The sequence below is a fragment of the Salvelinus fontinalis genome, chromosome 39 (assembly GCF_029448725.1).
Source record: "Salvelinus fontinalis isolate EN_2023a chromosome 39, ASM2944872v1, whole genome shotgun sequence".
Lineage (NCBI taxonomy): Eukaryota > Metazoa > Chordata > Actinopteri > Salmoniformes > Salmonidae > Salvelinus > Salvelinus fontinalis.
The window spans coordinates 14,344,491-14,369,782 of record NC_074703.1 but is presented as its reverse complement, the minus strand read 5'-3'; the positions used below and the strand labels follow the sequence as shown (position 1 = coordinate 14,369,782).

Genomic DNA, 25,292 nt, shown 5'->3' with positions numbered 1-25,292 from the left:
AAATAATAGCACTATCAGAATCTGGCACTCCCCCAATCTCACGGGAATTACATGTGTATTAATACCCTTCGATCAAGTTTGATTTGACCCAGTACTGCAGAGTACTACGTTGTAATATCTTCAGTCCTTTCCTCAGCTTTGGTGCTAACCAGATATCTGCTGATGCTGATTGGGTCAGATTTGCCAGGCCATTGCAGCAACAATGTGTGCCACACGGGCTCCCCCTCTACTCCATACCCACAATCCCCTTGATGGGTAACCGGACCCATCCGTAGTGGAAGTTGGCTGAAGCCCAGGAAAACGGTTCCCTCTGCTGAGCCCGACACCAACCTGCAGTCAGTAGCACACCAAGGCAGTCCATACCGGAGTCATAACTGGTCCCACAGCGCCACGGAGCCTCCAGGCTTAGAGGGCTCTGCCTTGTGAACCTAACGGAACAAAGTGGACCCGGCAGCATGTCCCTGGTGAGACTCAATGAGCTCTAGCTAAAGCACATCCATTCTCCATCACTGCACACCTTAGACCCAGCTTGGGTCATTAGGCCTAATACTAATAATACACCGATAAATAATCAGAAGCTAACGACGGGTTGAATGAAACAGTGACCAGAGAGGATTGTGGGTGTTATTCAAGCCTCTCCATCCAACTTAGCTAGCTAACACTGCTACTGTTGTACTCTCTGCACTGTGACTGGACGGTGCGACGGTCACAGGATAGTCCGACACTGGGTTCTTCATCAGTGAGATAATGACATCTGCAGGGATCCGTCTTTCCTGTCTGCAACAATAGCACTCCTCCCGAAACCAAACCTGTGTCTGATTGAAGCAGACCTGCATTAGCGACAAACTGAAGCGTTGCATCAATGAGTCATCTGGGTGGTGGAGAGAGATATGTTGTCTGCCTAATCAGACCTATCAGAGATAACCTTTCAAGGCTAGTGATCAAGTATCTCTGATAGAACCATTACGGACGCTCAATGGGCAACGCCGTCTTCTGCCAAACCCGCCCGAGCCCCACTTCCTCAATCTGGGGAACATTAAAGGGGAGAGGGAGGAGAGCAAAGAAAAACGAGGCTTTGGGGTAAACTGAGCAATAAAAGAGGATGTGAGAGAGAGACGCTTTAGCTTGCAAAGCACCACTTTGTGGGCTGGAAAAAAACATGGACTCCACTGCGATTGTCTGTCTTGTAAAGTAAGGATATCAAGGACATATGAAGATCACTAGAAGGATACAAGGGCTCTGTCAGTACATAAACAGCCTAATACCTGCCAAGGTGACTGATCACCTGGCACCAGTTTATATGCCGAGACCTGCTTATAAACCTACCAAAACAACATTCTCATTATTTCCAAGACCAGAGGAATCCTATTGCAATATACAAAAAAAACAGGACTGAAAAACAAACATGGCATTTAGATCATGGTACCCGGGCCTTAAAGGCTCTTTCACTGTGGAAGACAGCCTGCCATTACCAGTGTAGGTCTCTCTCTCTCTCTCTCGGTGTGTGTTGTGTTCTACCCTGTGGCGGATTGAACTGGGGCACAAACAATAACAGTAATAACGGAAAATCATGTGCTGCTCTGGCGGACCAGACCAGCTGACTGACTTGCGATGTGCTGCCTGCCTCAGCCTAGAGGGAGAGGGTCGCTGTGCAACAGCAGTAGCACACTGCATCCAGAGAGAGAGAACGAAAGAGAGGGAAGGAGCGGCAGAGGGGATTCGTCTCTCATCGTCCTCATCAGCTTAGTCATCTTCCCTTCCTTCCACACTCTGCCCCTTTTGAGGCTTCCACTAACTCCCTCTCTCTCACTCCTACAACCCAGACACCCCTTCAGAAAGGAACGTAATGGTTCAGTCCATGACTACACATGGTTGTTTAGTATTATTGGCTGGATCTATCTTTCAGCTATTTACCTTGTGGCCAGAGTGTTGACGGATGGCCGTACCATGTATGATTTATGGACGGGGGGGTTATCATTGACTTGGTTCGCCTCACCAATGACACAGTCACTAATGAGTGCTTTCAAGCCAAAATACAGAGGTGTCACACTTAATGCTTACCCCTTCAGATCATTTCAATGGGGCCATAATAACTATAATCATTACAAGCAAATGCTCCACAATTAATATAAAAATCATTCCCAAGTTGATTTTCAGGACTTTTTATTGAGAAGTTGTCTGGTATTATTTAAACTGCAGCCAGTCAGACAGACATGAACGGGCATGGTGAGGGGTGCCTATACAGTAATAAAGTGCAGTCTTAGACCTTCATTCTTGTCAAGGAATGACGCTGGAGAGGCGAAGCAGGTACAGGGAGTCAAACATTTAATATGGAACGAGACAGGAACAGCGTCAGCACACGTTATCACAGACAAATTACAATCAACGCAGCAGCGGGGAACAGAGCTGGGGAACTGACAAATATAGGGGAGGAAATAAACAGGTGATTGAGTGAGTCGAAGTGAGTCCAATATCGCTGATGCGCGTGACGAGGGAAGGCAGGTGTGGGTAATTGATGGTGGCAGGAGTGTGTAATGCAGGGCAGCCTGGCGCCGGGGGGAAAAGCGGGAGCAGGCGTGACAATACTAACATGTGCGTGAGTGATCAATAGACTGGTTATCTCATTACTGTCTGGCAAGGTGGGGAAAGGAGAGGAGAGCTGGGATTGGAGTCTGGGCTGGGGGGAGGGGAGGGGAGAGTGTTTTGGATTTACACGTCTGTAAATGGGGGGGGGGGGGGGCATTATAGGGCTATTACCACATTGATTTTTTACATTTATTTGTAATAATGACAATTACAACAATACTGAATGAACACTTCTTTTAAAATCCATTTAGCCTCAAATAAATAATGAAACATGTTCAATTTGGTTTAAATAATGCAAAAAGAAGAAGAAGAAAGAGAAGAAAGTAAAATTGCAATATGTGCCATGTAAAAAAGCTAACGTTTAAGTTCCTTGCTCAGAATATGAGAACATATGAAAGCTGGTGGTTCCTTTTAATAACAGGAGTCTTCAATATTCCCAGGTAAGAAGTTTTAGGTTGTAGTTATTATAGGAATTATAGGACTATTTCTCTCTATACCATTTGTATTTCATTAACCTTTGACTATTGGATGTTCTTATAGGCACTTTAGTATTGCCAGTGTAACAGTATTGCTTCCATCCCTCTCCTCGCTCCTACCTGGGCTCGAACCAGGAACACAACGACAACGGCCACCCTCGAAGCAGCATTACCCATGCAGAGCAAGGGGAATAACTACTCCAATTCTCAGAGCGAGTGACGTTTGAAATACTATTAGCGCGCACCCCACTAACTAGCTAGCCATTTCACATCGGTTACACCAGCCTAATCTCGGGAGTGATATGCTTGAAGCACAGCGACGAGCTTCTGGCAAAACGCAGGAAAGTGCTGTTTGAATGAATGCTTACGAGCCTGCTGCTGCCTACCACCTCTCAGTCAGACTGCTCTATCAAATCATAGACTTAATTATAACATAATAACACACAGAAATACGAGCCTTAGGTCATTAATATGGTTGAATCCGGAAACTATCATCTCGAAAACAAGACGTTTATTCTTTCAGTGAAATACGGAACCGTTCCGTATTTTATCTAACGGGTGGCATCCATAAGTCTAAATATTCCTGTTACATTGCACAACCTTCAATGTTATGTCATAATTACGTAAAATTCTGGCAAATTAGGCGGCCCAAACTGTTGCATATACACTGACTCTGCGTGCAATGAACGCAAGAGAAGTGACACAATTTCACCTGGTTAATATTGCCTGCTAACCTGGATTTGTTTTAGCTAAATATGCAGGTTTAAAAATATATTCTTCTGTGTATTGATTTTACGAAAGGCATTGATGTTTATGGTTTGGTACACATTGGAGCAACGATACGCACCGCATCGATTATATGCAACGCAGGACACGCTAGATAAACTAGTAATATCATCAACCATGTATAGTTAACTAGTGATTATGATTGATTTATTGTTTTTTATAAGATAAGTTTAATGCTAGCTAGCAACTTACTTTGGCTTCTACTGCATTTGCGTAACAGGCAGGCTCCTCGTGGAGTGCAATGTAATCAGGTGGTTCGAGCGTTGGACTAGTTAACTTTAAGGTTGCAAGATTGAATCCCCCGAGCAGACAAGGTAAAAATCTGTCGTTCTGCCCCTGAACGAGGCAGTTAACCCACCGTTCCTAGGCTGTCATTGAAAATAAGAATGTGTTCTTAACTGACTTGCCTAGTTAAATAAAGATTAAATAAAGGTGTAAAAAAAAAAAAAAAGTTTAAACGGCCAAATCGGTGTCCAAAAATACTGATTTCCGATTGTTATGAAAACTTGAAATCGGCCCTAATTAATCGGCCATTCCGATTAATCGGTCGACCTCTAGTATGAATGGGTGTCTGAGCTGTGTGCTAGTCGTTTAAACAGACAGCTCAGTGCATTCAGCATGTCAACACTTCTTACAAAAACAAGTAGTGTTGAAGTCAATCTCTCTTCCACTTTCAGCCAGGAAAGATTGACATGCATATTATTAATGTTAGCTCTCTGTCTATATCTAAGCGCCAGCCGTGCTGCCCAGTTCTGAGCCAATATTTAAATCCCCCCAAAAATATACCTCTCTGTTGGTATCACATACATGATCAAGCATTTCACAAATGTTATCCAGATACTGACTGTTAGCACTTGGTGGTCTATAGCAGCTTCCCACCAGAATGAGCTTTAGGTGAGGCAGATGAACCTGTAGCCATATTACTTCCACAGTATTTAACACGAGATCCTCTCTAAGCTTTACAGGAATGTGGTTCTGAATATAAACGGCCAGACCTCAACCTTTGGCATTTCTGTCTATTCTGTAGATCTTATAACAATGTATTGCTACCACTGTGTCAAATGTATTATCTAAGTGAGTTTCAGAGATAGTCAGAATATGAATGCCATCTGTTACTAGCAAATTATTGATTTCATGAACCTTGTACCATAAGCTACATATGATAACGTGGGCTATTTTATCACTTTTCTGTGAGGCTTTATTGTTTTTATCGCTTACTGGGAAGCTTAGCAGGAGTAGACATACTCTGGTTATTTTTATTAGTGCAGGGTGAGATGCACACAGTGGACTTCCTACTAGGGCACACCGCCTCCATGCTAACAGTATAACTGGTTCACGGGCACATGATTACTGCATAAAATAGCTGTAGGATCAGCAGAAGCATTCAGGGCAGTAAGAAGGACATAAAGTAGGTTACTTACATTGTGTCTTCCAATGCCCCTGGGCTAATGTACATTTGCTGAAGCATTATGACAACTCATTGACACAATTGTAGGGATTAAATGAGCTGAGCTTGGGTCATTGATAAGTAATTGTCTCAACGCAGCCTTCTAATGCTGTGAAAGGATCCACGATCTCATTCTCCTTATAAAATGAGCTTTGTTTGCAGAAGGTTTCAAAATTGTCAATAAATGGTCCCCGACCAATCATCGCAAAATTTGAACAATACCAACTAAAGGAGCTGATCAAAAGCAGACGAAGGGAGCTTAAAGGGACCAAATTCAGTCTCAATTACCAATTTCCAAAGGAGATAAACGAACGTCGTAAGAGGCTGTATCCGGTACAAGGACAACAAAGGATGGATGGTAGACGGTGCCTTTATCATTGTGGACAAACACTTTATAGATGGACAGCTATTCCGAGACAGCTCCATAACACCGTGGCTGTACTAAATTCTACAGGGACTTCAGGTTACATAAAAGAAGGTATGGGAACTGTTTAAAATATGTGAACATTATGAAGTAGATATGAACACACACGTACTCAACTACATGCTTGCTTACACATACGGACTTATACCTACACACACCTGATCTCGCTCTCTTCTCTCACTTTCTCTCTTTTCTCTTCTCTTCTCTCTCTATTGTTGAGAACTGTTTAATAATTGAATGTGTTTATTGTTAGTCTATCTTTTTTATGTATTTGGCTACAAGTTTATATACACTGCTCAAAAAAATAAAGGGAACACTTAAACAACACAATGTAACTTCACGTCAATCACACTTCTGTGAAATCAAACTGTCCACTTAGGAAGCAACACTGATTGACAATACATTTCACATGCTGTTGTGCAAATGGAATAGACAAAAGGTGGAAATTATAGGCAATTAGTAAGACACCCCCAAAAAAGGAATGGTTCTGCAGGTGGTGACCACACACCACCTCTCAGTTCCTATGCTTCATGGCTGATGTTTTGGTCACTTTTGAATGCTGGCGGTGCTTTCACTCTAGTGGTAGCATGAGACGGAGTCTACAACCCACACAAGTGGCTCAGGTAGTGCAGTTCATCCAGGATGGCACATCAATGCGAGCTGTGGCAAAAAGGTTTGTTGTGTCTGTCAGCGTAGTGTCCAGAGCATGGAGGCGCTACCAGGAGACAGGCCAGTACATCAGGAGACGTGGAGGAGGCCGTAGGAGGGCAACAACCCAGCAGCAGGACCGCTACCTCCGCCTTTGTGCAAGGAGGTGCACTGCCAGAGCCCTACAAAATGACCTCCAGCAGGCCACAAATGTGCATGTGTCAGCATATGGTCTCACAAGGGGTCTGAGGATCTCATCTCGGTACCTAATGGCAGTCAGGCTACCTCTGGCGAGCACATGGAGGGCTGTGCGGCCCCACAAAGAAATGCCAACCCACACCATGACTGACCCACCGCCAAACCGGTCATGCTGGAGGATGTTGCAGGCAGCAGAACGTTCTCCACGGCGTCTCCAGACTCTGTCACGTCTGTCACATGTGCTCATGTGCTCAGTGTGAACCTGCTTTCATCTGTGAAGAGGACAGGGCGCCAGTGGCGAATTTGCCAATCTTGGTGTTCTCTGGCAAATGCCAAACGTCCTGCACGGTGTTGGGCTGTAAGCACAACCCCCACCTGTGGACGTCGAGCCCTCAGACCACCCTCATGGAGTCTGTTTCTGACCGTTTGAGCAGACACATGCACATTTGTGGCCTGCTGGAGGTCATTTTGCAGGGCTCTGGCAGTGTACCTCCTTGCACAAAGGCGGAGGTAGCGGTCCTGCTGCTGGGTTGTTGCCCTCATACGGCCTCCTCCACGTCTCCTGATGTACTGGCCTGTCTCCTGGTAGCGCCTCAATGCTCTGGACATTACGCTGACAAACACAGCAAACCTTTTTGCCACAGCTCGCATTGATGTGCCATCCTGGATGAACTGCACTACCTGAGCCACTTGTGTGGGTTGTAGACTCCGTCTCATGCTACCACTAGAGTGAAAGCACCGCCAGCATTCAAAAGTGACCAAAACATCAGCCAGGAAGCATAGGAACTGAGAAGTGGTGTGTGGTCACCACCTGCAGAACCATTCCTTTTTTGGGGGTGTCTTACTAATTGCCTATAATTTCCACCTTTTGTCTATTCCATTTGCACAACTGCATGTGAAATTTATTGTCAATCAGTGTTGCTTCCTAAGTGGACAGTTTGATTTCACAGAAGTGTGATTGACTTGGAGTTACATTGTGTTGTTTAAGTGTTCCCTTTATTTTTTGGAGCAGTGTATGTTTACAACAAGCAAGGGGAAGATATCAAAATAGGGGCATTGGGGAATAATAACATATTGTACGGAATACATTTGTACTGTAGTGAAGCCGTCTCTAGAGTAATGCAAGGTCTCTCTCATGATCATGTGAAACGTCAATTAGCAAGGTTGAAAGATATGTGTTGCGTAGAAACACGAAGAGTGAGGCCAGCAGAAATAGATGGGATGGGCTGAGGGTTGGTATGTGGAATTGGAGACAAGTGGGAGTGGAGTTGCTGTGTGTGAGAGAGAATGATGGTCAAAAGATAAAGGGGAAAAAAGTCAAAATAAAACATAATTAAAGTACATTTGAATGACACTAAGTGGCAGTGTTTTTACAACTAATGTCGGTTTTTCTGAGGCTGATGCCATGCAGGTGTTTGTACACATGCATATACACACACTCTCATTCAAATAAACACATACAAGAACACACACATCCATGTAATAGTGCCAGACATGCACACACACACATATAAAATTGGCATTGCTGTTATGATTTCAGTTGTCCTTGATGTCCTTGTTTTAAATGTATTATAACAAATAAAAAGTGCATTGTTGTTTGCTGTTTTCTTCTGTCTTTTCCTTTTTTCTCTTTAGTTCATTCTCTTGGTTGTTGGTGCATTGGGGGGTTCTTGGGGGTGGGGAATGGAGGGTTTGGGCTTCACAAGATTGTGATCATGAAAAAGGAAACTATGACATATATTTTATTTTACTATCATGCACACGTACCCTCACACATAAGGATAGCTCTGTTGCGGAAAGACTGATACATGTTTGATAGTGTCTTGATGCTGTATTGTTTGTACTTCATGATACTTCATAATACTTTAATGTTACCCCTTCCTTGTGTTTTTTGTAATAAATAATTATAAAAATATATAAAAATTAAAACAAATAAAAAAATGGTCAATAAATGTTACACCCTCAGATACGCAATAGTCTTGTAGCCAGTTATGGAGGGCTAGAAGTCTGCTGAACCGTTCAATCCCACGATTTAGGGAGGGCAGAGGGACCGATATTATGGGGGGTTTGTTGGTGTCAAGTAGTGGCCCAATCAGTTCTTTAAAAGCTATCTTCAGCTGAGCTGAACTGCCCAGTGGCCCAGTGGCAGTAGGAATGAACAGCCGGAGCAGCCTTAAGACGAGGCGGCCATGTTTTGGTAACTAAACAGCGTAGGGCGTGGGAGACACACAGAGGGCCTGGGGCTCTCTGACTACAGTACAGTAACACAGCTGAGTGCACCAGATGAGGAAGCCTGTTTCAGGGGGAGAGTACACACAGGCACTCTCCCCCTGAACACCATGCTGCAGGCCCTGTGGCTGTCTGTGTGCGCATGCCCTCCCTCCCTCTCTCTCTCCCACTCACTTACTCACTCACTCACTGACCCACGAGTAAGGTGTTGTTGTGGGGACTCCTTCAGCTGGTGAAGAGAGCAGAGGTCCACTGTAGCAGAGATTTAGAAAAAAATCACAGGGATGAATGAATAAAAGAAGATGTGCTTTTGCATCGGGAGTTGAAATACTGCTTTTAAGGAGCACAACAAAGGAATATCTACAGTCTGTTTTAGCAGTCTAAGCTAACTCCCCAATGACCCGAAGCTCATATGGGCATGATCAACCTTAGCATACTGAGTAAGGTGGGATTCCTACAGGTGCAGGAGTGCTGTCAGAGTCAGAAAGTGAGAGCCACGGCCGTCTCTGCTCTGGGCAGCCAGTCTGTCCATGTTGTTCTGTTTGACAGAGACAGAGACACCACAGAGAGAGAGGATCCAGCCGGACCTGAGCCCACTGCCAGCTGGGTTTGTTGTGCTACCAGCTGAGTGGCCGTCCAAAGGCCCTCTCCCTCTCTCACTAGTCACTACAGTCTCGGGTGAACGTGCCCACCACGTGCTGCCCGTACAAAGGCAGCGGCGGCTTAACCATGCCATTAAAGTCAGTGGCTTCTTGGCAGCCAGCGCTGCCTTGCATGGGTTCCAAGTGGGCAAGAGCTGCCGACACAAAGGGAGCTAATGGCTGCCCACTGCCCGCCACCGCTCCATGCCGCCCCGCCCCACCCCTCTGTTCTGGACCACAACACAACGGACGGAGGGATGGATGGAAAGAGGGATGTTGTTGCATTGTTATGCACAACGCGGATAGGATATGACCTCGAGGCGTGGAGGGGGACGGAGGATGTCACTCCGATCAGCCAGACGTGACGTGACAAGGAACAGAGGAGCCGTGACCCTGACAGAGAAATGGAGAGAGAGAGAGAGAGAGAGAGAGAGAGAGAGAGAGAGAGAGAGAGAGAGAGAGAGAGAGAGAGAGAGAGAGAGAGAGAGAGAGGGAGAGAGAGAGAGAGAGAGAGGGAGAGAGAGAGAGGGAGAGAGAGAGAGAGAGGGAAAGTGGGACTATAGGGAGGAGGGTTGGGAGGGGCCTAACTGAAGCCTGCTGCTACAGACCTCTCTGTTAGTAGAGAGAGAGATACCGGTGTGGCTCCACCACAAGAATGAGGCCACTTCCATTTCTGAATAAAGTCTCTGCATCTCTACTCATCTCACCACTCTCTACACACACAAACTCACACACACATACAAACACAAGCACAAACTCACTCACCCGGCAGCTATCTACCCAAATAATCTACCAGCTATCTACCCTAATAGATACCCGGCAGCTATCTACCCTAATTTACTAGCTATCTACCCTAATCTACTAGCTATCTACCCTAATAATGATGTCTACCAGCTTACTTAATTCCCTGCACTGCCTTGTTGTACTGAAAAAAGCAATGGTTCAAAGTGCTTTGAAAGATACAACAAACATAACCAAGCACTGTCAAAATGAAGGAACATATGACAGTCTACTACAGATATACACTGAGTGGACAAAACATTAAGGACACATTCCTAATATTGAGTTGCAACCCCTTTGCCCTCAGAACAGCCTCAATTCATCGGGGCATGGACTCTACAAACTGTCGAAAGCGTTCCACAGGGGTGCTGGGCCACAGTTGTATCAGGTTGGCTGGATGTCCTTTGAATGGTGGACCATTATTGGTACACATGGGAAACTGTTGAGCGTGAAAAGAATCACTAGCGTTTCAGTTCTTGACACAAACAGGTGTGTCTGGCACCTACCCCGTTTTTTGCCCATTTACACTCTGAATGGCAGATATACACAATCCATGTCTCACTTGCCTCAAGGCTTAAAAATCCTTCTTTAACCTGTCTCCTCCCATTCATCTACACTGATTGAAGTGGATTTAACAAGTGACATCAATAAGGGATCATAGCTTTAACCTGGATTCAGCTGGTCATTCTATGTCATGGAAAAAGCAGGTGTTCTTAATGTTTTGTACACTGTTTTATAAAAATCCGTTATCCCGTTCCAACAGGCTCTCTCTCTCTGTACAAGGAATATTTATATGTCATCCATTAAAAATGGGAGACAGGAGCCACCTTTTCTCCTGGGTAAGTACCTCCCCACAATTACAGAGGTCCAACAAACTGCCTCATAAAGCATTAGTGTGATGTTGATATCGTACAGACTAATAAAAATGTTGCCACCACATTAATTAATGGAAGCATTTGTGCATGGGTGTAACATCAGGGGAGGGGTCCAGATTGCCTGGTGACATCTCATTTAAAATGGTGCCTAGGAGTGCCACAGAATAGTACATCAAAATCGCTGTCATTAGACAGTGACAAGCCGTACATCATTATCTGAGGTGTTTTACTAGCAGAGGAAACGTCTGTCAGAAAACGTGGAATAATGGCAGCGCTATTTCATTTTGTCGCCATTTCATTTTCCGTCCCCGGACGTTTTCATCCGGGAATGAAGCGGCATAAATTGACTGACGGGAAAGATGCTCTCAATACTACTACCACTGCCAGATGTAAGCACTCCGACGATGGACTTCAATAAGTGAGTTGGAGTTTGAAGTAGAGGTTGCAGCTATAAAAACATGTTCTGTGGAGCGCTGTGGCTATTTGAATATTTACCTGACTTTTCTTCTCATCAATCAGGGCAACGCATACTGACAACTGCACGGTGTTTCCAAACAGCACAACAAACCCTCAGTCTTTCACAAGGAACTGCGTGTTTTGGTCCAGTGTCACTCTGTCCTTCCTCCAGCCAGCCTCTCCACTGTACAGTATGTCGGTGTTATAATAGCAGCTGAAGAGGGTGAGAGACACCCTAAGGCAAAATATACAGTTGGAGCAAGAATCCAGATAACCCTGAGTTCAAACACAGTCACATGAATGAATTATAACACATACAGTCACTGAGGCTAAAGATGGAACATAGAATCCACAGACTCACAGGTGATATACTGAACATACATCTACTGTGTAACCTTATGACCTGGTCTGTAACCCTATGACCTGGTCTGTAACCCTATGACCTGGTCTGTAACCCTATGACCTGGTTTATAACCCTATGACCTGGTCTGTAACCCTATGACCTGGTCTGTAACCCTATGACCGGGTCTGTAACCCTATGACCGGGTCTGTAACCCTATGACCTGGTCTGTAACCTTATGACCTGGTTTATAACCCTATGACCTGGTCTGTAACCCTATGACCTGGTCTGTAACCCTATGACCTGGTCTGTAACCCTATGACCTGGTCTGTAACCTTATGACCTGGTCTGTAACCTTATGACCGGGTCTGTAACCTTATGACCTGGTCTGTAACCTTATGACCGGGTCTGTAACCCTATGACCTGGTTTATAACCCTATGACCTGGTCTGTAACCCTATGACCGGGTCTGTAACCTTATGACCGGGTCTGTAACCTTATGACCGGGTCTGTAACCTTATGACTTGGTCTGTAACCCTATGACTGGGTCTGTAACCCTATGACCGGGTCTATAACCCCATGACTTGGTCTGTAACCTTATGACCGGGTCTGTAACCTTATGACCGGGTCTGTAACCTTATGACTTGGTCTGTAACCCTATGACTGGGTCTGTAACCCTATGACCGGGTCTATAACCCCATGACTTGGTCTGTAACCTTATGACCGGGTCTGTAACCTTATGACCGGGTCTGTAACCTTATGACTTGGTCTGTAACCTTATGACCGGGTCTGTAACCCTATGACCGGGTCTGTAACCTTATGACCGGGTCTGTAACCTTATGACCGGGTCTGTAACCTTATGACCGGGTCTGTAACCTTATGACCGGGTCTGTAACCCTATGACCGGGTCTGTAACCCTATGACCGGGTCTGTAACCTTATGACCGGGTCTGTAACCCTATGATCGGGTCTGTAACCCTATGACCTGGTCTGTAACCTTATGACCGGGTCTGTAACCTTATGACCGGGTCTGTAACCCTATGACCGGGTCTGTAACCCTATGACCGGGTCTGTAACCTTATGACCTGGTCTGTAACCTTATGACCTGGTCTGTAACCTTATGACCGGGTCTGTAACCCTATGACTAGGTCTGTAACCTTATGACCGGGTCTGTAACCCTATGACCTGGTCTGTAACCCTATGACCGGGTCTGTAACCTTATGACCGGGTCTGTAACCTTATGACCGGGTCTGTAACCTTATGACTTGGTCTGTAACCCTATGACTGGGTCTGTAACCCTATGACTGGGTCTGTAACCCTATGACCGGGTCTATTACCCCATGACTTGGTCTGTAACCTTATGACCGGGTCTGTAACCTTATGACCGGGTCTGTAACCTTATGACATGGTCTGTAACCCTATGACTGGGTCTGTAACCCTATGACCGGGTCTATAACCCCATGACTTGGTCTGTAACCTTATGACCGGGTCTGTAACCTTATGACCGGGTCTGTAACCTTATGACCGGGTCTGTAACCTTATGACTTGGTCTGTAACCTTATGACCGGGTCTGTAACCCTATGACCGGGTCTGTAACCTTATGACCGGGTCTGTAACCTTATGACCGGGTCTGTAACCTTATGACTTGGTCTGTAACCTTATGACCGGGTCTGTAACCCTATGACCGGGTCTGTAACCTTATGACCAGGTCTGTAACCTTATGACCGGGTCTGTAACCTTATGACCGGGTCTGTAACCCTATGACCGGGTCTGTAACCCTATGACCGGGTCTGTAACCTTATGACCGGGTCTGTAACCTTATGACCGGGTCTGTAACCTTATGACCGGGTCTGTAACCCTATGACCGGGTCTGTAACCCTATGACCGGGTCTGTAACCTTATGACTGGGTCTGTAACCCTATGACCAGGTCTGTAACCCTATGACCGGGTCTGTAACCCTATGACCGGGTCTGTAACCTTATGACCAGGTCTGTAACCTTATGACCGGGTCTGTAACCCTATGATCGGGTCTGTAACCCTATGACCTGGTCTGTAACCTTATGACCGGGTCTGTAACCCTATGACCGGGTCTGTAACCTTATGACCTGGTCTGTAACCTTATGACCTGGTCTGTAACCTTATGACCGGGTCTGTAACCCTATGACCAGGTCTGTAACCTTATGACCGGGTCTGTAACCCTATGACCTGGTCTGTAACCCTATGATCGGGTCTGTAACCTTATGACCGGGTCTGTAACCTTATGACCGGGTCTGTAACCTTATGACTTGGTCTGTAACCCTATGACTGGGTCTGTAACCCTATGACTGGGTCTGTAACCCTATGACCGGGTCTATAACCCCATGACTTGGTCTGTAACCTTATGACCGGGTCTGTAACCTTATGACCGGGTCTGTAACCTTATGACATGGTCTGTAACCCTATGACTGGGTCTGTAACCCTATGACCGGGTCTATAACCCCATGACTTGGTCTGTAACCTTATGACCGGGTCTGTAACCTTATGACCGGGTCTGTAACCTTATGACCGGGTCTGTAACCTTATGACCGGGTCTGTAACCTTATGACTTGGTCTGTAACCTTATGACCGGGTCTGTAACCCTATGACCAGGTCTGTAACCTTATGACCGGGTCTGTAACCCTATGACCGGGTCTGTAACCTTATGACCGGGTCTGTAACCTTATGACCGGGTCTGTAACCTTATGACCGGGTCTGTAACCTTATGACTTGGTCTGTAACCTTATGACCGGGTCTGTAACCCTATGACCGGGTCTGTAACCTTATGACCGGGTCTGTAACCTTATGACCGGGTCTGTAACCTTATGACCGGGTCTGTAACCCTATGACCGGGTCTGTAACCCTATGACCGGGTCTGTAACCTTATGACTGGGTCTGTAACCCTATGACCAGGTCTGTAACCCTATGACCGGGTCTGTAACCCTATGACCGGGTCTGTAACCCTATGACCAGGTCTGTAACCTTATGACCGGGTCTGTAACCCTATGATCGGGTCTGTAACCTCATGACCGGGTCTGTAACCCTATGACCGGGTCTGTAACCCTATGACCGGGTCTGTAACCCTATGACTTGGTTTATAACCCTATGACCGGGTCTGTAACCTTAGGACCTGGTCACCTATAAAGGTTAACGGTTCATATCTAGGTTATATCAATTCTAAGAAAATACATTTAAAAACATTCCAGAGGCAAGAGCAGATCATAAAAAATCTACTTTTTGGTAGTATTATGTGATTTCAGACACATTATTATAAGACCCGGCGACCCCTTTTAAGTAAGTGTTTGCCTATGTGATCAAATCACAGCCAATACAGTCTGTGTGCTTTGCTTGTGTCTCTAAAACCATGTGGATTTACAGTCGGTATCGGCCAGCACCGCCTGTGAACAAAGTCCTCTTTTCTTCCAGTGAAACCTCAAGAGAAGCAGGGGGAACTTGTGACTACAATTATTGACACACTTTCTGCCAGCGAGATAATCTCTACTTTAATAGGAATTATTACACAAGCCATTATTTGCCCATATCGCTGGGAAACGAACAACCAATGAACACACTACACCCAAAATGTCAGCTCAATTCCTTTCCATTTCACTGCTTCTCACTGTATTCCAAGTTGTGTTTTTATTGAAATGGGACAACTATGGATGACTGCATTTATATTACAGTTCTTTAGCAGACTCTCTTATCCAGAGCGACTTACAGGAGCAATTAGGGTTAAGTGCCTTGCTCAAGGGCACAGACAGATTTTTCACCTAGTCGGCTCAGGGATTCGAACCAGTGGCCTTTCAGTTACTGGCCCAACGCTCTTAGCAGCTAGGCTATCTGCCGCCCTTGAAACTAATTTTGTGTAGCAGCTCACCTTCAAACCTTCAATATAGAACTTGGACAATACTGTATGGTATGTGCAATGAATATACAACCTTTCTCATCTCTGAAGTGGAAGGAATAACCTTGATGGACCCCCCCAACTCCTAGTTGTAACCTAGCTGTATCACATGGTCCAGAACATTGTGCTCAACACACATGGAAGGAATTGGCTCCTATGCTGTACAATACTTGTGGCAGAGCGGACCTAAGAAAATGTCCACAGTTGTGTTCTATCAATTTCTATGCGTTTTACCTCAGAATAGAATTGGACCATACAGTATGGGCATTGTACACACAACCACTGTCATCTCCAATAGCCATGAAGGACCTGCATGTTACTGTATGCTTAACATACATTAAGAAGGAAGAGGCTCCTGGGTGGAACGGTATGTTACCTGTGGCAGGGCGGAGCTGAGCTGGCGCTGCAGTGAGTCCCGGTCGTAGATAACGTCCTCCAGGTGCTGCTGGGACATCCCCAGGCTCTCCTGGGTCTCCCTCAGCGTGTCCAGCAGGCGGTCTCTCTCATCCAGCATGTTGACCATCAGCTGCTCAAAGTGGGAGTCTGGGTCCGAGGCGCTGCTCTGGGAGCCCCGCTGAGCCGTGTCCTCGCTGATAGTGGGCATCACCTCGCACATCATCACGCCCTGGGTGGGGGAAAGGGGGTCAAAGGTTAGCCAGGTCAGAGGGTGATGCTCAGTGGTTGTTCTATGTGAGGTAGGGCTAGGGAGTTTTATTGTGATGTTGTTACAGGAAAACCTCTTGGATCTTACAACAGTCTAATGATCAAGACATAAACCTGTACATAAAACTGATGTTTTACGTGATGATTAGGTGATTCATTCTGTGTTTCAGTCATACAAAATACAAAGATCTCGACCAGAATTAGAGATGATGTAGTCCTACACTTTCAGAGCTGCAGCACCGTGAGCCTCCATCTCATCTAGAGGTAGCATGAACCCTGTGTTTCCTGTGTTTACAAAGCCTTGATTGGTGTCACCTTCCCTCAGACTCAAAGACACCAGGGACATGACGTGAGGGATGACAGAGGAGAGTGTCTCCACTGTAGGGGGCCAGACGGCTTAGAGAGCTCTGGTCCTCAGTGACCTCCTGCTTAGGGCAGGGAGATTCTCTTGGCAAGGACATGTGTGTGTTGTGTGTGTGTGTGTGTTGTGTATGTGTGTGTGAGAGAGAGAGAGAGAGAGAGAGAGAGAGAGAGAGAGAGAGAGAGAGAGAGAGAGAGAGAGAGAGAGAGAGAGAGAGAGAGAGAGAGAGAGAGAGAGAGAGAGAGAGAGAGAGAGAGAGAGAGAGAGAGAGAGAGAGAGAGAGAGAGGAGAGAGAGAGAGAGAGAGAGAGAGAGAGAGAGAGAGAGAGAGAGAGAGAGAGAGAGACACACACACACACACTTGGAGCATGGCTCCACATCTCTCCAGTGTTTCAAGGCTGTGTCGACGTCTTGGAAGGCTGGCTGTTCGTTCTGCCCTAGTTTTAACACTCATACTATTTCATGGGCCAGCCTGTGTCTGGTTGCATAATGCAGCAGATCTATACTATTGTGAACATCTGAAGCTATATCATTCCTAGGAGGTTTTGGCTGATCTTTGCTTTCCACCTCCACCGGTCTGTACCTTGTCAGCTGTGTCCACAACCTCACAGAAGCAGATGTTGACCTATGACAACGCAGCTCTTTAACCATCCCCATTACTCACCACATTAACACACGCATGGAACAACCCTACATATCTTAAACACGCATTCACACTGTCCTCTTGTCCAACATTCCATCACTTCACCAGAGACGTGAACCACAGACACTACAAATGTGAAGTCACAGAGACACAGACCGATAGACAGACCCATGGTCATTCCCCTCGCCATCAATGGGTAGCCTATATAATGGCAAGTCTGTCTCCCAGCAGCCTCTCCTGGCAGGAGTCTGGGGTCTCAGCGCTGGCCCCGGCACACAGCCAGCCTCCCACCGCCTCCCGTTCAGACACCATCCGTTACCATTTGAACCTGAGAGACCAGACTAGACTAGAGAGCTGGAGTCTGTGATGATCATTCAGTCTAGCTGTATAGTAAAACCCTACTGTTCAAAACACAGGTTGTGTACAGGGTAGGACCTAACTACAGATGCTCATAGGGCTCATGTCTTTAAAACAGGAAGAGAAGAAACAATTGTAGCAATCATGAGTGTCGCACTCTGTTACCACACAATAATAACTCAGAATTGAATGACACCAATTAGACTTGATTACAGCTCCTTCAGTCTTAGTGTCTCAGCAACACAGAAACAGGCGATCGGTCCCCATCTCAACCTCAAAGAAAACACAACAATTACACCAATGGATTTTCCATTTTCTCTAACTATGATAAAGCAGATTTCGGTTGGCTCCTTGGAAAACCGAATTTCTCCCATAATGCCAGGGTGCCACTGCATATTGTTGCTACGCAATGGCACGCTTATATAAGCTGTGAATTCTACCAAGTACAGCGGCAGGCGGGCGGGCAGGGGAGCAGGGGGGCAGGGAGGCAGGCGGGCGGGCAGGGGGGCAGGGAGGCAGGCGGTCGGGCAGGGGAGCAGGAGGGCAGGCGGGCAGGGGAACAGGGGGCAGGCGGGCGGGCAGGGAGGCAGGCGGGCGGGCAGGGGAACAGGGGGGCAGGCGGGCGGGCAGGGGGGCAGGGAGGCAGGCGGGCGGGCAGGGGGGCAGGGAGGCAGGCGGGCGGGCAGGGGAGCAGGCGGGCGGGCAGGGGAGCAGGGAGGCAGGCGGGCAGGGGAGCAGGGGGGCAGGCGGGCGGGCAGGGGGGCAGGGAGGCAGGCGGGCAGGGGGGCAGGGAGGCAGGCGGGCAGGGGGGCAGGGAGGCAGGCGGGCAGGGGGGCAGGCGGGCGGGCAGGGGAGCAGGCGGGCCGGCGGGCGGGCAGGGGAGCAGGGGGGCAGGGGGGCAGGTGGGCGGGCAGGAGGGCAGGGAGAGAGGTTTGAGTTAGTGTGTGTTGGCTTATGAACTCCCCCATGGCTTCTTAAACTAACACAGAACACACAGTGAACATTGTTTAGTGTCTCAGGCAGTGTTTGTGGTGGACTGCTTCTTATTGCCATGCACCGTAGTGTGAACGTGATGCAGTTAGTTTAAGATACACCCAGGACAGAGCTAACAGCTCATTAGCTTTCATGTCACCGTCTCTGGGGTATAATCACACGAAACAGACAGAAATTTGTGTACTGCTGTGTGCAGCATAGTGATACAATCAGAGGCCTATCACAGAGGCCTACAACCTAGTCTGACCATTTACTGTATTTACACTATCATGGGCCAGTTATTAGGCTGTTATCAATATGTCGTCAATAAAACACAACTCTATAGCCAATTCAATCCTTTATTTTGACCTTTGTCAGAATAACCACACGCAATAGCGAGACAAACCAGAACAAATGGATGTGCAGTCTATAAATGCGGTACAGAAAACGAGGCAGGTTAAGTCGATAGAAAGTATATCAAAGAAAATAAGACTAGCGCGACCGCTTCAGCGCCCAATTCTAACTACCCCATAAAACCACTAAAACGCAAGGACAAGGATGAAATGGAATGATATCAAATCAGAGAAGGGGGATAAGACACTCAATAGAACACATTCTACACCACAGAGGCGGCGGGGAGGTGGGAGGAACATGCACTGGCAGGATCAATGGGTCTTCCTCCCTGTGCCATATGCCAATTAATGAATTATTCAGAGGGATTGGAGGGCTGGGTTCCCTTCCCAATCAGTGAATGATAGAGGCCTCTAGTGAATGAAAGTCAGTTTAAGCATGGGCAGCGCCATTGAGGGCTTCCACCATTTTAAAGAGGTCAAGGTAGCCAACTGGGTGGGGATTCTTATGGGTTGTAGCCTCAACGTCGCAGCCCATGCTGTCACATACGCTATAATGCCTCCAGATATAAAAATTAGTCCTCTATCTATCTCTATGGGTGCCTCACACCCAGTAGGCAAAGCCTCCCTGAACCCTTGCGGTGGTAGCAGCCATAACACATAGCTCCTCATGAGATTATACTGTATCAACAACTGTAGGATTCTACATTCTCTTTATGAAGGAGTCAGATTGGAACCTTCATTGGGAGTATCACTATACTGTATATTAATTGCCATTATGTATCTTTGAGGAATTTTCTTAGATATTTACTGACTATGGAGGTCAGAAAGCACATAGAAAATCTTCACAAATGAAAAGTCATGAGAAATATTACAGCACAGCAGGTGGCTAAACATCCACATTGGAACTGGGACCAAGACACTTACAAATGTTAGACCCAATGATCCTTCACTAACCACTCCACAAATCAGCAAGTTCCCTCTAACTTCCTGAATGTCTTGACCTAATCTAATTAATGGGAACAATTCAGTGTGTAGATATTAGATAAGGAGCTCCACAACAGCAACACAAGGGCCTGGTCCAGGGTGATACAGCCAGGGAACATGGAAGAATGTGTAGAGAGGGATGAAATAATTCAAATGAAGCGTACACATCAGGGTGAAATCACATCAGAGACACACTGTGACCTTATCAGTAATATTAGAATGCTCTAATTTGAATGATTTGGTTCTGACACTTTCATCAAAAATAACATACAGGTAGATATCTTATTAACAGGTTATGACATATTATGTTTTTTAAATATGTCAATAATTTGACTATGTCAGTAATTTCCTATGTACCAACAGTCGTCCGTAACTACGTTATAGAGGGCATGCTTAAAACCACATGTTGATAAGTCACATTAAACTCGACACCTACAAAACTGCAACACATTTCTAAGGTGTGAAATATTAGCGGAGTCAAGATCAATTGTTTCCATTCTTCACCATGTGACAAAGAGGTGGAGAGCTGTTGTGTGAATGACATCAGCACAACATGCACTCGGCCAGGGGTTCCCATTTTGATGCGACCGCATTTTGATATCAAAACATTTGTGACCCCACCATGTAGAGGAGATGCACTCAAAGGCCAATGTTTACTTTTTTAACTGAGGCTATGACAGCCTATTACAAATCAGTCTGACAGTACTTTTGACAGTATTTCAATCTGAAGGAAGTCTGGCTTGAAGTGACAAATGCATCAGAAAGGTTATTGTGTATTTGATGAGCTTGTACCTTTTATAAGGGCACAAGGCGAGACCCAGATGCAGACACGGGAGGCAGATGGTTTGAGTCTTTGATATTTATTGTATCCAAAAGGGGTAGGCAAGAGAATGGTCGTGGACAGGCAAAAGGTCAAAACCAGTTCAGAGTCCATGAGCTACAGTGTGGCAGGCAGGCTCGAGGTCAGGGCAGGCAGAATGGTCAGGCAGGCAGGTAAAGAGTCCAGAAAACAGGCAAGGATCAAAACTGGGAGGACTAGTAAATGAGAATAGAAAAGGCAGGAGCACGGGAAAAACACACTGGTTTACTTGGAACATACAAGATGAACTGGCACAGAGAGACAGGAAACAGGGATATATACACCAGGGATAACAAGCGACACCTGGAGGGGGTGGAGACAATAACAAGGACAGGTGAAACTGATCAGGGTGTGACACCTTTCGTCTGTATAGTGTTTTATGTATTTGTTGTGGCATTGTGTACAATGTTCCCTCCAATATTTTGGGCTACTGAGAAAATTTGAGGTATTCTGAAGGGGAACTTCAACGTTGTGAGAATTTTGTGCAACTTCCAGCACGTGTTTACAGTGAACACTGAGGCTGTATCCATACAGTTTTAGACATTAGCCAATAGGCTATTGTGACTATTAAATCCCACAACATTTTCACATGGAAATAGCTTTTGATTTCTATGATATATATATATATATACATATATACATATATATATATATATATACATATATATATATATATATATATATATATATATATGTGTGTGTGTGTGGTGTTCAATGCAGGACTACATTGCATGGGACTTTTAAAAACGTTTTTATATTATTGTCAAGAAATTATTATTATTTTTTTTTACTTAGTCTGTAACACGATAGGCCTGTAAATTGCATTGTATGATACAAGAAACCACTTCACAAAATAAAAAATGTATTATTATTACCATACAGAGAATTAGACAATGTAGACTACCCCTCTGCCTATTGGCTTATTTACATATTCAAGCTTGTCTCAAAATACAACACTGACCCTTTAATTAAGAGGTAAACTTTTCAAAGACAGCTTGAAATGTAGCCTACACGTTTTGTGCTCTTGTGGGAAGCAGTAACTCGACCTATACCTATACCTATCTATAACTAGGCAAGTCAGTTGAGAACAAAATCTTACTGACAATTTGTTTAAAAATGTTTTATTTATCCGTTATTTTACCAGGTAAATTGACTGAGAACACGTTCTTATTTACAGCAACGACCTGGGGAATAGTTACAGGGGAGAGGAAGGGGATGAATGAGCCAATTGTAAATTGAGGATTATTAGGTGACCGTGATGGTTTGAGGGCCAGATTGGGAATTTAGCCAGGACACCAATGAGGGCATATGACGGCATACCCGGCCAAATGGGGCCAATTGTGCACCGCCGATGTGCCTTATTACTATTATAAAAACTTGCTACCAAGTAATTAGAGCAGTAAAACGAAATGTTTTGTCATACCCGTGGTATACGGTCTGATATACTAGGGCTGTAAGCCAATCAGCATTCAGGGCTCGAACCCCCCAGTTTATAATGTTGATTTGACCACAGAAAAAAAATGTGATGTATATAGTCCAAAGTAATGGGGCAAATCAGTGAATTTCAATCTTTTGTGTCTCTGCACAGCCTGGATTTCTTCTGCGCAGCAGTCCTGGAGGAAGTGTGCGCAGCTTAAAGGGTACATTGGTGCTGACTAAAGGCAAACTTACTTTTAAATAATGTCCATGTTTGATTTCTTGGCATGCGCCTAGGCCCAATGCGCAGCAGTGGAATGCTTTGATGATCTTAAGTGTATCGGAAAAACTACTAAGACACACTCACTCATTCTCACTTTGGCATCCGTAGCACGTGGACAGGTGGAAACAGATGACACAGCAGTTTTGTGAATGAGGGAGAAGACTGAGAATTCCCATTCATATGACAGCCTATACCCACAAATACACTTCAGACAACAATACTGTTCGCTGCCAAAAAGACAGCTATTCAACCCCTTCCAATGCAATCACTGCAACAGAACCCTAGTCTCTTGAGAAGCAGGTTCACAGAACATTAGCATGGTTGATGATGGGAGATCCCTCACATTTAAACAATGCTCCATCCACTGCAAGTCTAGGACCTCTCCATATGTTTAATGAGTCAGAAATTCACAAGGCAAGGAGTGCCTGGTTTCCTGACATGAAATCAATTTCATCTGACCATGCCACTGAGCTCACTACATTGTGGGTGTAATATAACCCAACGTAGATACAAATGTAGGGCAAAGGACCTGTGAGTGGCTGATTCATTGAGTAAAGCCTCACGTCTCCTCCGCCCCACTGACTCTCACAACTAGTGAATGGGCTGCCGACTGGGGCGGGGATGAGAAGGGGGGTTGAGTGTCGAGTTTCATCCAGCAGGCTGTCATTAAGGAGCAGGAGGGAGTGGGCAGAGGAGGGTTTACATGTGTATGTATGTGTATATGTGTGTATGTGTGTGTATGTAAACCAGCGTTGCCTAAGTACGGCCTCACCTATACCCCAACCCCCTACAGCAAGGTCATGCAAACAATCAATCGATTGAGATGAATAAGAACACAGATAAAACTGGGCGAAAAAGACAATAAAGGCCAGATCTGATTTACTGCCGGTCGCCAGGGTCAGTCTGACACCATTTCAATGGCAAAGCCGGGCATTTTATGCTACCTTTACTTTGGCGTCTGGCAATCATGTAAATTGGGCCATAAAATATGCCATTAAATCATAACTTTATAGGCATAAATGCCGCTCTCTCTCTGCCTGCTACTACAGGTAGCCCTCTGCATGATCCCATGTAGCAATAAGCGCTGTTCTCTCACCAGACATATTAAGCACAGTGTATTGACATAAAGGAGGTACATCAGAGGGAAATCAACTCAGTTGTATACTCATTAAGGTGAAATGATTATATTGCTATATCACTGGTCTACATTATACGTGCACATGGATCCAGCAGGACGTGCACCCAAAGGAGCATCAGAGAACATGAGCAGAGCATATGTAATAATGGTATGGCTTGTACATATGGTTTCATCTGTCATTTTCTACATTAACATCGCAGTGACAAAGAGCATCATGATATAAGATAATTGAATGAGATGTTAATGTGTTATAATTACTGAGTCAAGGGCATATATGTGATTTAATTAGGTTTTCATCCATCTATGTGTGTGTGTGTGTGTGTGTGTGTGTGTAGCAGAAGGAGCCTGAATGCTCAGTCTTCACTCATTCCTCAGATGTGAATAGTATTCACTGCTAATGTAGAGGGGCACATATTCTACTCATGACAGCCCAGTGTTCTATTCCTCAGAAACACATGACATGCGCCGGAATAGTGAGCTCATCTCAATTTTGCACAGTAACATTGTTTTCCATGCTCTTTAATAATAATTGCGGAGAATCCTTGGCCATTTTTAAGTGCATTACATCATGCATGCTTCTCCATCCCGCCCCCTTTAACTATCTCTTTCGCTACACTCTGACAGAGTCCGGATTTTCTGTAGCCCTCCACTATACTATAGGCATTGGTTACATGCTATCGCATATGTATGCTATGGGCAGGTCCATTTATATTTAGTAGGCTACTCATCATTAAGGAAGTTGAGGGTGAGAGGTTGCCTATTTCTAAATCACCTTGAGCGCGCTCTCTGTGCAAAACAGCAGGTCGCGGGGTGCAATCATAATCTCGACAGGCAAATGGTAAAACAATCAATGACATTGTATTCGCCGACAACAGTTTCCATACTTACGTTTTTTTCCTTTAGGCTACTTACTGTATGTAGGCTCCTTCAATGGATCAACGACAACTGCGGTCTCTGCGAGCTAACGAAATCGCACAGCTGGGACCATAGGCAGCCAATCCAGTCCTAGGATGAAGCTTCAATGGCAAAACGCAGCGACAAGAAATCTTCAATGAAAGGTGCGGCTGCATAAACCGCTGGCATTTTCAAAAACTTGAAATTGCCCTGTTCCGCGGTGACATTTGGTTCTCCAGATATACCCATTGGTAAAAATATGGCACGTTACAAATTCCTGATGCGAGAAGAAGAGTCGGTAAAGACCATTGTTTCAGCTGGCGGAGGGGAGGTGTGCTGTATCTTAAAGTTGCAGTTGTTCAATTCTCTGCTCACCAGAATATGGTCACGATACATGGAATTTGTGATATCAATTATATATTTTTTCTTGGATGAAAAATTTGACACAAGTTGTATTTAAAAGTATAATAGCCTAATGGGCAGCCTAATGCTGTGCATTCTGATGCTAAATTACATTTGGAAATGTCAGGAATTTGCAACATGACTGTATGATATGGAATCCATATT

At 45.5% G+C, this 25,292-nt stretch overlaps 1 protein-coding gene across 20 annotated transcripts in view; it reads right to left on the bottom strand.

Moving 5' to 3' along the window:
* LOC129838266 (liprin-alpha-2-like) overlaps window positions 1–25,062 on the bottom strand; it is a 277,919-nt gene extending 252,857 nt beyond the window's left edge. For 12 of the 20 annotated variants that reach the window (XM_055905094.1, XM_055905095.1, XM_055905099.1 and 9 more), the window contains exons 1-2: window positions 24,720–25,060; window positions 16,180–16,428 (exon numbers count right to left, since the gene is read on the bottom strand). In XM_055905094.1, coding sequence (XP_055761069.1) covers window positions 16,180–16,422 — 243 coding nt within the window. In that variant the 5' untranslated portion in view covers window positions 16,423–16,428; window positions 24,720–25,060. Of the gene's footprint in view, window positions 1–16,179; window positions 16,429–24,719 lie in introns of all 20 variants that reach the window. The other 8 variants (XM_055905112.1, XM_055905113.1, XM_055905104.1 and 5 more) reach the window with 3 other exon arrangements.
* Between the last annotated feature and the right edge of the window lie 230 nt (window positions 25,063–25,292).